We start from the raw sequence: 15132 nt of genomic DNA on the forward strand, positions 1-15132 counted from the left end.
CCCCCCCCTAAATCAGGATTTAGGAATTGCATAGAGCCATTTACACCCGCAGAGGCACAGATCATTGTGACAGCTGGAAAATGGAGACAGAACGTGATTAAAATCAATAAATCTCTGTAGTGTGCAGATAATTGCAAATGTTCTGCACTGATCCACAAGCTACTTTCATATGAATATGCATTGAACGTGCACTTGCAGTATTTTTCTTAAAATGTACTGGAGATTATGCAATATTAATGAAGGCCGCTTACAGTAAGTGTATTAAAAGAGCGTACACTTTCACAGCTGTTTCTTAACACACTTTAGATGCAAAGTGCATTTAAAAAAAAAAAGTGATCAAATTTTTACATTTTGCATTTTGTTTTAATAGTCTTTTCTTGTGATTGACATGTGCTTTAGTATGTGATTCAACATGAAAATAAGTGTACTTCTTTTAAGTAATTATAGTTTTAAGTGTAGTGCGTTATGCAGTTAATATATTTTAAATGTAATCAAGTGCACTAGAAAGTGGAGTCTGGGGTCCGGTGTAGTCATGGTTCAAAGTTGGTATGAAAGCAATCCAGCCTAGGTTGTGAACCAATATTGATAAACAATTTGCCTGTTAAAGTATAATAATGCATTTCCCATTGTTGCCTTCAGTGAACATAATAGGGAGAGATGGATGGGGATCAAACTCAGCTGTGGATCAAACAGTCTAAGCTGAATGTAAAACAGAATTAAAGTCAAAATGAAGCATTATTTGCAAACCCATTTTACTTCTATAAAGTGATGCATTTAGTGAAAGTTCAATGAGGGAAACATATAGGGCAGGACTTGACTGGATTGTTGTAAGTGATCCATACCATACATGATCCATACTACAGTTAGCAGTCAATTTTCCTTCCTTAATCACCTGCCAGCACTCACAGGTTGAAACTTAAGCAGTTTTAGTGACGTCAGCCAAAAAGGAAAGTTTGGATTGTAGATCACAAAGACAAACATTTTTCTTTGGAATAGCGTGCACAGATTAACTGTTTAGATCAGGAAGATGCATCAAGATAAAAAAAGAGTTCCTTTTGATTTCATGCCACTTTAAAGTGCACATCATCTCAGCACTAAGCAAGAACTAACCGCGGGAACCCTTTTCCCAACTCCCCCTAAAGCGCTCCACACTCTCCTCTTCACTCATATGTCTTATTTACCCAGTCATCTAAATATAGCTGCACTTCTTTATCTTCTGCAAGACCAGTAGCGATTTTGTTTAATGTGCACACTTAACTCCAGCAAATGTAATGTTCTAGTTGATACGCAGTATATCATGTGTCCTTAAGTCAGAGTGGCCATAAAATGCAGCTGTGATCTCCCAGAGCGAATGAAGATTAATAAGATGTTGTATCAGACATTCTTTACTAGTGACCTCAGTAAATCAGCTCATTGCTGACCATCAGCTCTCTCTAATGCCACAGCCTGTGATATTTAATATGTGTCTCCTCGTAGGCAATGATCTGTTCCTGGTTGCCGTACATGAGCTGGGCCATGCCCTTGGACTGGAACACTCCAATAATCCTTTGGCTATTATGGCTCCTTTCTACCAGTGGATGGACACCGAAAACTTTGAGCTGCCTGAAGATGATCTACGTGGGGTTCAGCAGATTTATGGTAACCTGATGATTGTGATGTCGTAAACATGGCATTTCTGATTTTGCAGCATATTATCTCTGATCTATGGAAGCAGATTTCCACCTCAGAATAATAATAATAAAAAAAGTCATTCTGACTTTTTATCTCACAATTTGGAGTTTTTCTTGCAAATTTGAATTTCTATCTCAAATTTAGAATATTTCATGAAAATCTGCAAGGTATAAACGTGAAATTCTGAGAATAAATTCAGCAATGTGAGATATAAAAAAGTTAATCGTGATGTGTCCAAGTACTTTTTGTATTTCTTGGTGGGAAAAAAGCTGTATTTCTTAAAATTGCAAGTTTAAAGAATACTTTCCCCCCCACAATTCTGACTCGTATAAACTTGCAAAAAAAAAAAAACATTAAAAAAATAAAATAAATTCTAAATGTAACCTTGCAAAATGCAAAAAGTCTGAATTGTGAGAAATAAAAATTGTGAGGGGGAAAAAGTCAATTATGAAACAAGTCAAATACTGTTTTATATATATTTTTTTGTTATAATTGCAAGTTTATAAGTTCATAAGATTTTGTACAAGTCAGAATTGTGAAAATAAGCATCCATACTGATCAAGTGTGCAGTTTAAAACAGAATAAGTGTTTAGTTGAAGTTATTGCATAGCGGTCAGTGCGTTAGACAATGTGCAACATTTGTTCAGGTCTGGTGCATTTAATTTTCTGGATCCTGTTATGTGTTGTTCTCCTTATCATCTGCCTGTGAGTAAGAAGTGCAGAAAATGTTTATAGGCACTTTATAGATTTACAGCTTTAGATAGCTGTTAGTTTCCTGGTTCAGTCTGGACCAGAGTTATTATAAACATGTGGTGTTGTAAATTTTGTTTGTTTGTTTGTTTACAGTAAGTAGTTTAAATGCTATTCAAGCTTATGGTGTAAGGTTTCTAATATTTGTTTTTGCTTTAAGCTGGTTTACTTTGCGTTTGACCAGGTCATGTTTCTTTGAAACTTTATGGTCTTTGTGGACTTTAGTAATGTTTGTTTTAGTTTTGCATGAGGGAGTTTCAGCTGTGGGGAGAACTGCATGCATCATTCCCACTTTAGAAGAAAGTTATTTTGGTTATGTCATGGCAAATTCATAAATCATTTAACTTATTTTTGTTTAGTTTTTTTGTGAGTTTGCGAAGATCAGCATCACTATTATAGCTCATACATTACAAATTGAAGAACATATTTTCTATTTTGCATACAAAAAAAATTAAACCTAGTTTTAGGACCATTAGCATTTAAAGTTTTGTGACATTTGTTTTCATGACAAATAAGCAATTTTGTAAAATCGCCCCCCCAATTCAAAATTAAATTTTGTAAAATCCCCCCCCAAATTGTCATTATTGTAACGGTTACTATTTTTCCCCCATTAATTCTCATTGTTGTCTCTCTACATTATCATTACGCATTGCATTAATTAATGACTGTAATACTGTAATATTTTTTTATTGAAATCTAAATAAAGACAGTACAACAAATACTACCGTGTTGTTTAAAAATGGTACAAATATTGCTAGAAATATCAATTTATCAATACCAATAATACAGAAATACCAATACCAATTTAAATCTACATAAAGACGGTACAACAAATACTACCGTTTTGTGTATAAATGCTAGAAATAATGATACAAATATTATAATTAAAATAAATATTAAAATTAAAAAATAATTATTTATGACAATGGTAATAGGAAATAATGTCAAATTATTAATGGTCAGCAAATAGGCTTCATTTATTTTTATCAAAATATACAGTGGGGCAAAAAAGTATTTAGTCAGCCACCAATTGTGCAAGTTCTCCCACTTAAAAAGATGAGAGAGGCCTGTAATTTTCATCATAGGTATACCTCAACTATGAGAGACAAAATGAGAAAAAAAAGAACTTGCACAATTGGTGGCTGACTAAATACTTTTTTGCCCCACTGTATGTTCTTATTTTATGGGATGAAATGTGACCTGGACGTGTACTGTTTTGTAAAATTTGCATAAAATCTAGTTCTCCATATTATATTTATCATAGACTGAACTAAGATGTTGCCACAATGCTATTCTATTATTTATACAAATGCTGTAAGTAATTTGAGTTTGTTTGTTTCTTGTAGGACCCCCTAGCAGTTCTCCGACTCAGGCTCTCCCCACTGTGACCCCCCGGCGACCAGCCCATCCAGACCCCAGGGCACCCCATCCTCCGAAGAACCCTCCCGGAGCGCCCCCTCGCCGGCCGGACAGGCCTCGCACTACCGATCGCCCAGATCACTACGGCCCCAACATCTGCGAGGGCAATTTTGACACAGTCACCATGCTCAGGGGAGAAATGTTTGTTTTTAAGGTGAGCTAAAGACCCTACATATCCACAGACTTTCTCTGCATTATGGCAATGAGAATTACATTTCTCATTTTAGTTTCATAGTAATAAAATCGCTAAAAAGTCTAAAATTGCATTGTCTACATGCAAAATAGAATTTCATTTTTCCCCATTGGATTTTGGATGCAATGTGTCCCAGGCACGTTTTTGACAGGCTTCATGAGATTCACTCAGCCGCTGTAGTGCTTTCTGAATCAGATCAGCTCAAGCGCTGAAACAATAACAGTGCACGGTTCCAGGTGAAAGCCCTGACATGCAGGTGGAGGCCCGCTGAGGCCGGCCTGCTCTCAATCAGGCTTTGTTAGGCAATGGGCCGTAAAAACCCCAGTGCTGGTCTTTGTTACGGGGCAGAGCTCCATAAAGAGGAAAGGAGTTATGTATTTAAAGTCTGGAGTTGATCAGGAGATACATCAGACTTCATCTGCTTTGTGCCGTTTGCGGTTTAGTGGTCGCGTCACGTCATGTGATTTGTTCTTGCATGAAAGAAGTGCTCTCTGTGGCAGAGTGTCTTTAATTCCGCTCTCTTTTTATCTGGAACAACACTGTCCACATCATATGATCTTTCACTTTCTTTCCATTAGATGAAAAAGGCTTTAGTCTTGCTGTTGGAGAAATTAGAAGGAATGTACAGTATCTGAAAGAACGAAAAGATGCTTGTTCTTGGAAATGCTTGACAACACATCCAACACTAAATTCTCATGAGGTCATTTAGCAAATATGTCAGTGCCAGAGTTAACTTTACTGCAGATAGAAATCTAGGGACCAAAATAGCATGGATTCTTGCGGGTGGGTGTTTTGACTAATGCATAAAATGTGAATTTTACATTTGTGTCTTAGGATATGATAGGATAGGATAAAAGAAAGAAGGAAAAAAAAAGAAAACAAAAATTCTAAAATGTTTTTAATATATAAGTGATTGTTGTTAATAATAATAATAATAATAATAATTTTTGCTTACATCTATAAATTAAATTAAAATAAATTAATAATAATAATAATTTTAATTTATTGATGTTGTAAGTAAAAATAATAATAATAATATTTTTTATATTTTATTATTTAAATGTAGATATAATCTTCATTATTAAAACATTAAAATTCAATTTTTAAATTTTTAGCCATCTTATTTGTAGATGTGGTGAGCCAGAGGCAGACCTTGGGCAAGCACAGTTTGTTGGAAAATATTCATGCGTTTTTGTTACAGGTGTTACTGTTTAACTGGCCACAGAATTTAAGTTATCCATTGGACAACAATCAGATGCCCTTGAGTGAAGGACCACCCAACAGTAATCTGCATTTCCCATGCTTAAAAAGGCAGTTTTCTGAAATAAGGTCCCATTCCCCATGTAACACAGTCCTACAAGTTTCCTCGTGCAAGATTGTGTTCCTCCATGGAACAACAAGGGGTGTGTGTGTGTGTGTGTGTGTGTGTGTGTGTGTGTGTGTGTGCACGTGTGTCTGTTTGTGATGAGGTGTTGGGGTTGAGGAGTGTGTAGGGAGAAAGCAGGATAAATTTAGAGTGTGTTGGTCGCAGACTCGGCTCTGGTTTTAATTTGGGCTTGGTTTGGAACATACTAAAGGTCCTGGTGGAAAGCCAGAAGTGTAAAGGATACAATGAGTGTATGTACCATGTACCTGATGTGTTTGTCTTTACATAGAATGTATACATGATTTGTTTGTGTTCGCAAACAGTATTACTACTGCAGCTGCTCATGTTATTGGTCAGATGTCCTAAATATTCAACTTCTGTGCATAACTTGTCAGTTGAAGGCAAACTAATATATTTTGAAGAATGCTGGTAACCAAACAGTTGATGGTAGCTATTGACTTTCACAGAGAACTGCAGGGCAGGTTGTAGGCCTAGGAGAGTAAGACTTCTTCGTCTGGAGGAGAACCAGAAGCCCTCCTATTCTTAGCAGTGCACATGTCAACTGAGGGTTGTGGGACTGCTAATAAACCTGACCACCATTAGGAAAGAAATACACAACCATTATCATGTGGTCGCTGATTCATGTCTTATTGCTTCCTCAGGGCCGCTGGTTCTGGAGAGTGAGGAGGAACAGAGTGCTGGATAACTACCCAATGCCTATTGGACACTTCTGGAGGGGTCTGCCGGGAGACATTGATGCTGCATATGAAAGGCATGATGGGCGATTTGTGTTTTTCAAAGGTATTTTCCCTTTCCGACTGCACTTGAAAACTGATTTAGCTCTGTGCTGTTAAAAGTTAATATAGACCATAAAAATGCTATATTCATGAGAGAAATTATTACCCAGGCTGGCAGAATTACATCACATTGAAGTGCTTTTTACATTAGAACAAACCATTGATTTTGACGTTTGTCATTTAGTACAGGAAGTACCCTTGATTTCCCTCAGCCATTAATGTGTTAGTCTGATGCATTTTACAGGTAGAGTTTTAGGCCCTGTCCACACAAACGCAATTATTTTTAAAACCGCAGCTTTTTATACGCGGTTAGGCCGTTCGTCCACACGCAAACGCAGTACCAGTTCACTGAAACCGCCTGCCAGGGTGAGCATTTTCAAAAACTCTGGTTGTAATGTTATGATCGTGTAGATATCGAAACCGGAGTTTTTGGCTTGTGACGTCGGACCCTGCGCTGTTATCTCCGCCTACTGGAGACTTTTTCAGGCTTCTGATTGGCCAATATGGCTTTACAGTTGAGATTATATCGCCACATGTTGGTTTGGCATGCTCTTGACAGTGCTTCATAGCATGCGTTTGTGTTTTCATGTGGACGGAGATTTTTTTTAAAAACGGAAGAAGGAAAAACTCAGTTTATAAAAATACCCGTGTACGTGTGGACACGACTTTTTGGTTTATATATGAGTTTAAGGTAAATGTACAAAATTAAATTTTTGAGCTGCATAATTCTGGCCATACATTTTGTAAAGGAAGCAAAACTCAGTGAATGCTTTAACTCATATTTGATTTGCTTCAATCAGGACAGTAAGTATTTTTGCCTTTTTTTTTTTCCAGCTACTGAAAATTTAGAATTTTTAAAAAATTAACATTTTAGTATTTTGCATGATGTATTTTGTTTGCAGTTCTCTGCCCCACCACCAAAAATAATAATATAGTGTATTTTTTTGCATTACAATTTTTCCTATACCTATAAATTCATAAATATACTTTGCTCTAGTCTGCTCAGTTTGTCACGGTGCAAACATTACTAATTAGTTTTGAATTTTTATCCATTCTTACTGGGTTTTCCAGTATATGGGTTTAAGAACTAAATGTAATTTGGCGTCGAATAATTCTGAAATTGGCCATATATTTTGCAAAGGAAGCAAAACACACATTTACTCAACAATAAGATTTTTTTTTACATAGCTATAATTAGACTAGCTAGTAAAGAAAACTTTCAATGAAAAATAGTCTAAACTCTTAACTCTTTATTGGTGCATATAAAAATGTAAAATACAAACTTAAAAAAATGGTGGAGTGAAAAAAGTTTCACTGTCCTACTACCAAATGTTTTTTTTATTTATTTAGAATTTTACATTTTTGTATGGGTCAGAATTAAAACAAATTTTAATGTAAAAAAAATGAAAACAAATGTTACTCTGTTTTATTTATTTACATAATAATGTAACTCCATTACACATAAATGCACTTTGCAAACATTGTTGATTGCTTTGTAATTCTTAATCCATTGTTACTAGGGCTTCTAGAACATTTACAGGTCACGTTTGCAATTTCAACAACATCCATGCTTAATATCCAGCTAGATAACTTTACCCTGGTGTCATATTTAAATCAGCCCAATTTATTACAGGAAACCAAATCCAAAAGTCATAAAACTACATGAACAGTGTCAATGAATGGCTCTGGTGCAAAGTCAACTGGTCTGAAACTCGGTCAGTGGGCCACTCTCATTATCAAGCCCTGCCAGCAGATTGAGATCAAAAACTGCTCAAACCACAGTGAGGTTTCCCACATTAGTTATACATATCAACACCCTGCACCCCTGAAACAGACATCTAATAACTTCCTGGTGAAGATTTCTGTGAAGATGAATGCATATTTGTTAGACTTGAGAAAAGCTGGCTCCAATAAAGAAACTGTGCATGGCAAGTAATGATGTCATTGGCAAGGCCCTTTAAAATTTGGATTTCTGCCATTGGAGAAAACCAGGAGACCAAAATCTTAGGAGCAACATCTGGTCTTAGTGAGGTGAGGCCATTGCGTCAGCTAGCGCTTCTACCAGATGCTGACAGCAACGGTTGGACTTGGACATGGGCCGACTGAATCAAACGGGTCCATGAGGATGGTGCCTCAGTGTCTGCCATACTGTAAAATAATAAAAGCTCAAGCTTATCCCAGTGTTTCTGTAACGGCTACATGCGATGATTTCGCTGTCGCTTTAACCACTAAAATGTGGGATTTGAACCAAACCTGCATTGTTGGTGCATCTCTTGCAGTGCTGTAGTGCAGTTATTTGAGTTATAACAGAGAGTAAACACAAATCTGTGGTTGAGTTTTGGAGTTTGTATTACTGTGCCAAAGGTTGGAAAGTCCCTGTACATGCACCATGAAATCCTGAGTGTTGCTGCCTCCCACTTCTTGTCTTTTCTACTTCCTTGCCATTGTTTTCAACCTCTGTTCTCTTTCTTCATGTCCATTTTTGAACTTTTGACGTTTTTTTAAAACCTGCTTTCTAGTGGTTAACCAATATGTTTTTTTCAATGGGTGGCCGATGTATAAACCTGTATGATAGTAAATGAGAATAAAGCTGTGTCTCAAAGGCCACACCTTTAAAGTCAGAGAAGGTCGAACCAAGCTTTGTTTATTGGATAACGCACCATTTCACAAAGCTCAAATCATCTCAAATTCTCTCTCTCTCTCAAAAAAAGAATCCTGTCATCACCAGTGCGCAATTAATCTAGGGACAGCCTGTGCTGCAAAGGATCCATTCTTTGTATCCTTCATGGCCCAGGAAACAAAGGCTGTATTTGAAGGAGTATTTTAATTGTGTGTGTGCCGCATATCCCAGAGTCTCCACAGTATCAGTTCAATGTGATGTTCAAGTGACGTACAGGGTTGCTTCCATGCGCTGACTTATACAAGTACTTGTTTGTTTTCTAACAGTGTTGTAGTGAAATGTTTTGTAACCTTTTGTTGCGCCGCTGTGACGCATTCGGTCTTGGAATGCAGCCTCTGAATTGGGACACCACTAAACGTAGAATTGTGGAAATATTATATAAAAAATCTTTCAAAAAACATTTACACAATATTTAATAGAAATTTACAAAAAAGTGTCAGATTATCACTACTGCCTCTTTCTATCCACCTGTAGGGAATCAGTATTGGTTGTTCAGAGAAGCCAACCTGGAGCCCGGCTATCCTCAAGAACTGGTGGACTATGGTAGAGACATCCCGTATGACAAGATAGATACGGCCATCTGGTGGGAACCTTCTGGCTTCACTTACTTCTTCAAAGGAGACTGGTGAGGGGCTACTCTTATTTTTTTGTTCTGCAAATAATTCTGCCTCTAATGTTTATTGTCTAATCATTCCCTTGAGTTGTTTTGGATGCCTTACTGACCCTGTTTACACCTGCTCTTAACATCAGTCTCGGGTGACCTGATCACAAGTGACCAGTCGAGACAGATTGATGTTTACTCATGGTATTAACATGTCTTGCATGCTTCTTTAATGACCACCCCAGATCGGATTTCATCAAGGGGCGGGGATCAGGTTTCTTTTTTCTTTTTTTTTTGATGACAGATATCCATTTTTCATTAAATCGGTCAATGGGACATGAAATGAAAATCTATTCATTTAAAATAAATTTTAATTATAAATACAATGACCTCAATACACACTTTAAATTATATATATATATATATATATATTTCATTTCTAAATAAAAATGTATTTAAACATTTTGCAGGAAGCATAAAGTCAAAAATGTCAGGGGGATACAATATATGAACTGTCAATAAATCATAATTCATACAGTATAATGAAAAAAAAAACAATGCATAGACCTTAAAACAATGTTTTATTACAATTTCCCAGAAAAACAACAACAGTATTTTAACGTAACTGCTTTGCTTATTCATATTTGAAAAACCTTTCTGCAAAATCAAGTCATGTGGTGCAACTAACATGCAGAAAATTAAGTAAAAAAGGAAATTACGTTATGGATCAGATTATGTTATGTTATGGACCTCTTTATGACAAAGCAAGGTTAATTTATTATTTCCCCAAAAAATGTTTCATTAAAAAAACCCTGATATTTGTGAATAATAATAATAAATACATTTATAAATTTTATTGTTTTATAATGTTATATTACATATACAAAAGATAGTACTTTTTACTTGGTTGCAACATGTAACTAAATTATTATTTTTTTATTAAAATGTGATAAATCTAGATGTTAACCTTGTTCATATATATTTGGCACAATGATAAAATGTTACATAAGTAGTAGGGGTGTCCCCGACTAAGGATTTTCATAGTTCAATTGGATTTTTTTTTTTTGGAAAATACATGACCAAGAGTCAAGTCAGACATTTGACAGCCATAATTACTGACGTTAACACACAGGGAAAATGTGTAACGGGTGTCTTGCAGATACAAACGGGTTAAATAATGTTTTATGTTTTGATTAAAAGATAGTTAACATTAAACCCTAAGAATTCACAACATTTTTTACAATAGTGCTCTCATTATGACGTTATGTATATGACAGTAGTTATTAATGTTCTGCATTTCTGTTTTGAGCTGTGCGCGCTGAAGATGACCAGTAGAATGATGCATTTGATAGCAGGGTTTAATCAATGGGATTTTTCTCATATAGTATACGCTTCGTAATTTATACAACATAACGTTAATATTACGACTTATAGGCTAGCTGCACAAAATGCCCCGAATGCACATGAACGTGTCTGCGCGGTTCTGAATGAACTCCTTTTGTGGAGACGTTCTTCACGCAACAACGTGCAGAAACACGGCAACTAAACTCTAAAAATTCACAGCATTTTATTATAATAGTGTTCTAATTATAATGTTATGAATATGACATTCCCAGTCATAGAATTATGCATTGGTGTTTGTGCTGCTCACCCTGCATGCTGAAGAGATAATCACCTACAGAACGTACAACAATGAAGCGCTTTACTGCAGCGCAACTCAACCAAATGCATCTTATACGAGATAAATAATATATACACGATATTAAGCGGCTGAAATGTTTTGAAATCACTTGTACCCTACCTGATCGAAAAAAATCCAGTCTTTTACTTTTACGTGTTTGAGTCTTGTTAAAGCTTTAATCCATGCCGCCGAGACGCTCCTCTGTTGATCACGGATTATGGAAAGTGAAACTTAAATCTATAGGAGTGGTTGGATTTATTCACGCACGTTAAACTATTTATTTAAAGCTTATTTATTTTCAGATTCTTATTTACAGTATTATGTATATTAACCTACTGGGAGAAAACCGGTAGTTCTATGTGAAATCAGACATTTGAGCACCCCCACATAGCCAAAATGGCATGATCTTAACACCTCAGCGAATATTCGACTGTGAGATTGATAGCCGAATCAGGCTCCTCCTATCGAAGCATCGAATCGTCAACTCTTCAGGGTCACCCCCTAATAAGTAGGTTTTTTTCAGTGTTTGTTTTGCATCAGCATTTATGATAAACATTTAAAGTGACCACATGGAATATGGTTAGTGATTTCAGTGCTGTGCCCTTGTGATCAGAGCATCTGTGATAAATGTTAATAGCATGTGTAAATGGGGTCTCTGTGCTGTTGCTTAAATGGCTGCATCAAGAAAAGGCAGAATGATTTGCATTGAGGTGTGTTTAATAAACTACAGGTACTGGCGCTTTAATGAGCACTCCAGAGCCGCAGATCAGGACTACCCTAAGCCAATCAGTGTGTGGGGCACTTCTGTGCCGTCTTCTCCCAAGGGGGCCTTCCTCAGCGATGATGGAGGTGAGTGAGTGAAATGGTGTGTGGGGTTGAGGGGTCATCCAGTGCCTGTCACCTTAATGTACAGGATGGATGGAGATCAATCAGATCAATCAGATGGTGAAACAAAGGAAGTGAGAGAATGTAATGTGTGAAATGTGATTTGAGGAAATAATGTGATATTATATGGAGACACTTATATCACTGAAAGCGCTTTCCCATTTAATGGAATGTTCCTGGTTTAAAACAAATTAAAATGTGTCGACAGGATTTGTGGCATGCAATCGATTACCATAGATGGACTATAATTTTGCCTTCTAAAAGTCCTAAGTTTGAAAAAAGTACAGTAATGGACATGTAATAGTACATTTATAAGTTTAAAAGCAGAAATGTGCAGCTTGTAGTTTTGTTAAAGCAAAAAGTTCTTATTTAATGTTATTTGAGCTGGAAATTTCAGTCTGAATTGTCCATTTATTGGATTAAGTTCTAGTCATGTGTTACCCATGTAATTCGAGTGGCTGGATTTGTCTTTGTAAATGGTCCCGTTCTGGTATTCTTGAAGGTAATGTGCGAACGGTAGAGAGTTGCATTACAAATTTGTGACGGTTAGCAATCTGATTATTGAGACCACCTCAGGATCACCTCAGCTGTCTGCCAATTGCATGACATTTAAATCTGTTGCATAGACCAGAAATAGTAGTTCAGATTTAAATTTATTTATACTGTACTTATTAACATGGTCAGCTGTAAATGTATTGCGCAGAACCTGAGATAGCAGTCTGATCCATCAAGAAGGTGACTAAGTGCCAATAGGCCAAGTGTGTATTTTAATGTTCATCCCATAGACTTCCATTATAAACATTACTAAAAATATACGTTAACAGTTGAGCTTCACATTAATTTAACCTGACAATCTCAACCCATATGGCAATATATTTTTTAGTTATTTGTTGTCTATTTTTAAACCATTTATTTTTTTCTCCATATTTTTCAATCCAAGAAAATGCATTCATGTCACATTTGAAGAAAAACTTCACACACACACACACACACACACACACACACACACACACACACACACATATATATATATATATATACACACACACACATATATATACAAAATATATACACAGTATATACTGTATATATTTCACTCATGACAACTCTCGGAACATTTTAGCATGGTGATGGATATGACCATGTTAATGTATTTGGTCTTGGCGGAACAGATCTGCTACGCTGCTGCTGAATTGCTGCTGCTGTTGGTTATTGCTGTAGTTGTAGATTATTGATGCTGCTGCAAGCAAGTACAGGAACTTGCTACTGCCATTGCATATGGCGATACGGTGCCGTGAGTATTTAAGACATACTGCTGCTGCACAAATAGCATATAACATAACCCCGTAGCAGATCTATACAGGTGGAGCTGGGGAAGATGGAGGGTTTCAGAGAACTCTGAAAGCGTGCTGCAGGAATCTCTAGTGAATGCTAGCCAGCCATATAAATGCAAGCCAGTAAGCTCATTGCCTGCATATGCAGCATGAAACAATCAGCTGTGCCAAGTCGTTTAACTCTCTGAATATCATCGGTTACGTTAACAACTCATCAGAATGCGCCATCTAGAGTTTCATGACTGAACTATATATATATATATATATATATATATATGTGTGTGTGTGTGTGTGTGTGTTATTTTTGTATAGTTTTATAGTTTATAATTTTGATAAGCTATCTGGTTGAGCTTTTATGTAATTTCAGTGATACACTTTTAACACATTTTTCTCTCTTCAATCTTGTTTGTCTCTCACACAGCTTATACGTACTTCTACAAGGGTACAAAGTACTGGAAATTTGACAACCACAGAATGAAGAGCGAGCCAGGGTACCCAAAGTCCATTCTTAGAGACTTCATGGGCTGTAACGTGGACCTCAATCCTGACAGAGACACTGATGTGGATCCGGGACGCAAGTGGCCTGACAGGCCACCCTTCAACCCAGACGCTGGCCAAGACAAAGACAAAGACAAGGAAAAGGACAAAGAGAGAGACAAGACCAATGAAGTTGACTCTAAAGAGGAGACTGAAGAGAAAACGAATGAGGTGGATGTGGTTCTGAAGGTAGACGAGACAGAGCGCACCATGAACATCATCATGGTGACGGTACCCCTGGTCCTGGTGCTGTGCATCTTGGGATTGATCTACGCAATCATTAACACACTACAGAGGAAAGGAGCACCCACGTATTTAGTTCACTGCAGACGTTCACTGCAGGACTGGGTTTAACCTCTCAGAATGACCCTCGATCCCTGTTCTGCCCTTTCATTTCACACGTCCAAAAACTTTGCGCACACAAAACACCACCATAAACATGCTTACAAACATACACATACATACAGATACTGACACACATCATATTCATCTTCACCCTTCTTTTCCTTTCTCATGGTGCTCTCCTAACATATTGACTAGTCTATTTATATCAGAAAGTTTGCACATTGATTTTTTTGTTCGGTTTTTCTTTTCATAATATCTTATTTTCTTTTAAATCAGTTGTTTGTGGGTTTTTTCTTAATTTGTAATTTTAGGATGTCACAATTAGTCATCTGTCATTACAGCGTAAATGATGAACGGGAAGTCTTGCAGAGCAAAAAGAGAGGAAAGGGAAAGCGGAGAAAGGAATATCTCTCTTAGGAATATTTCTGCATCCATTCACCTTTTCTCAGGACTCTCAGCTGTGGTTTTCCAACTGGCCGGGCAAGTTGTAATATATCATCATAAAGACTGTAAGGACTGTGGCCACTTGCATCATAACTTGTTGATATACAGTGGGGTTCAAACGTCTGAGACCACATGGAAGTCTGGGATTCAAAATCTAAATGAAACCTAAAAATAAATAGGATTTTTTTCATTCTTCATTTTTAAATTTTTTGAGTGACCACATCACTTGAGTGAAGAAAATCATGGTAATTTTTTTCAGCTAAAATTGTTATGCTAATAATATTTTAATATAGAAAGCATTTATTGTGTTAAAAAAATATTGCATTAGTATTGCATTAATCGACCCTCCTTTTTGGAGCAACTGGACCTGGTTATTCAACCAGTAACTAAGTCCAGTTGCATTTGGCTGAATTTTACCTGCTATTTGTT

The 15132-nt window shown here is 36.6% G+C and overlaps 1 protein-coding gene across 1 annotated transcript in view; it reads left to right on the forward strand.

Annotated features, from left to right (window-relative positions):
* Nucleotides 1–14832, forward strand: part of LOC107584709 (matrix metalloproteinase-15-like) — a 28113-nt gene extending 13281 nt beyond the window's left edge. Inside the window, exons 5-10 of the mRNA XM_016271416.1 lie at nt 1477–1638; nt 3768–3994; nt 6062–6200; nt 9351–9501; nt 11889–12007; nt 13799–14832. Coding sequence (XP_016126902.1) covers nt 1477–1638; nt 3768–3994; nt 6062–6200; nt 9351–9501; nt 11889–12007; nt 13799–14268 — 1268 coding nt within the window. The 3' untranslated portion in view covers nt 14269–14832. The remainder of the gene's footprint in view (nt 1–1476; nt 1639–3767; nt 3995–6061; nt 6201–9350; nt 9502–11888; nt 12008–13798) is intronic.
* The last annotated feature ends 300 nt before the right edge of the window (nt 14833–15132 follow it).

Source organism: Sinocyclocheilus grahami, unplaced genomic scaffold (genome assembly GCF_001515645.1).
Source record: "Sinocyclocheilus grahami isolate Dianchi unplaced genomic scaffold, SAMN03320097.WGS_v1.1 scaffold62.1, whole genome shotgun sequence".
NCBI lineage: Eukaryota > Metazoa > Chordata > Actinopteri > Cypriniformes > Cyprinidae > Sinocyclocheilus > Sinocyclocheilus grahami.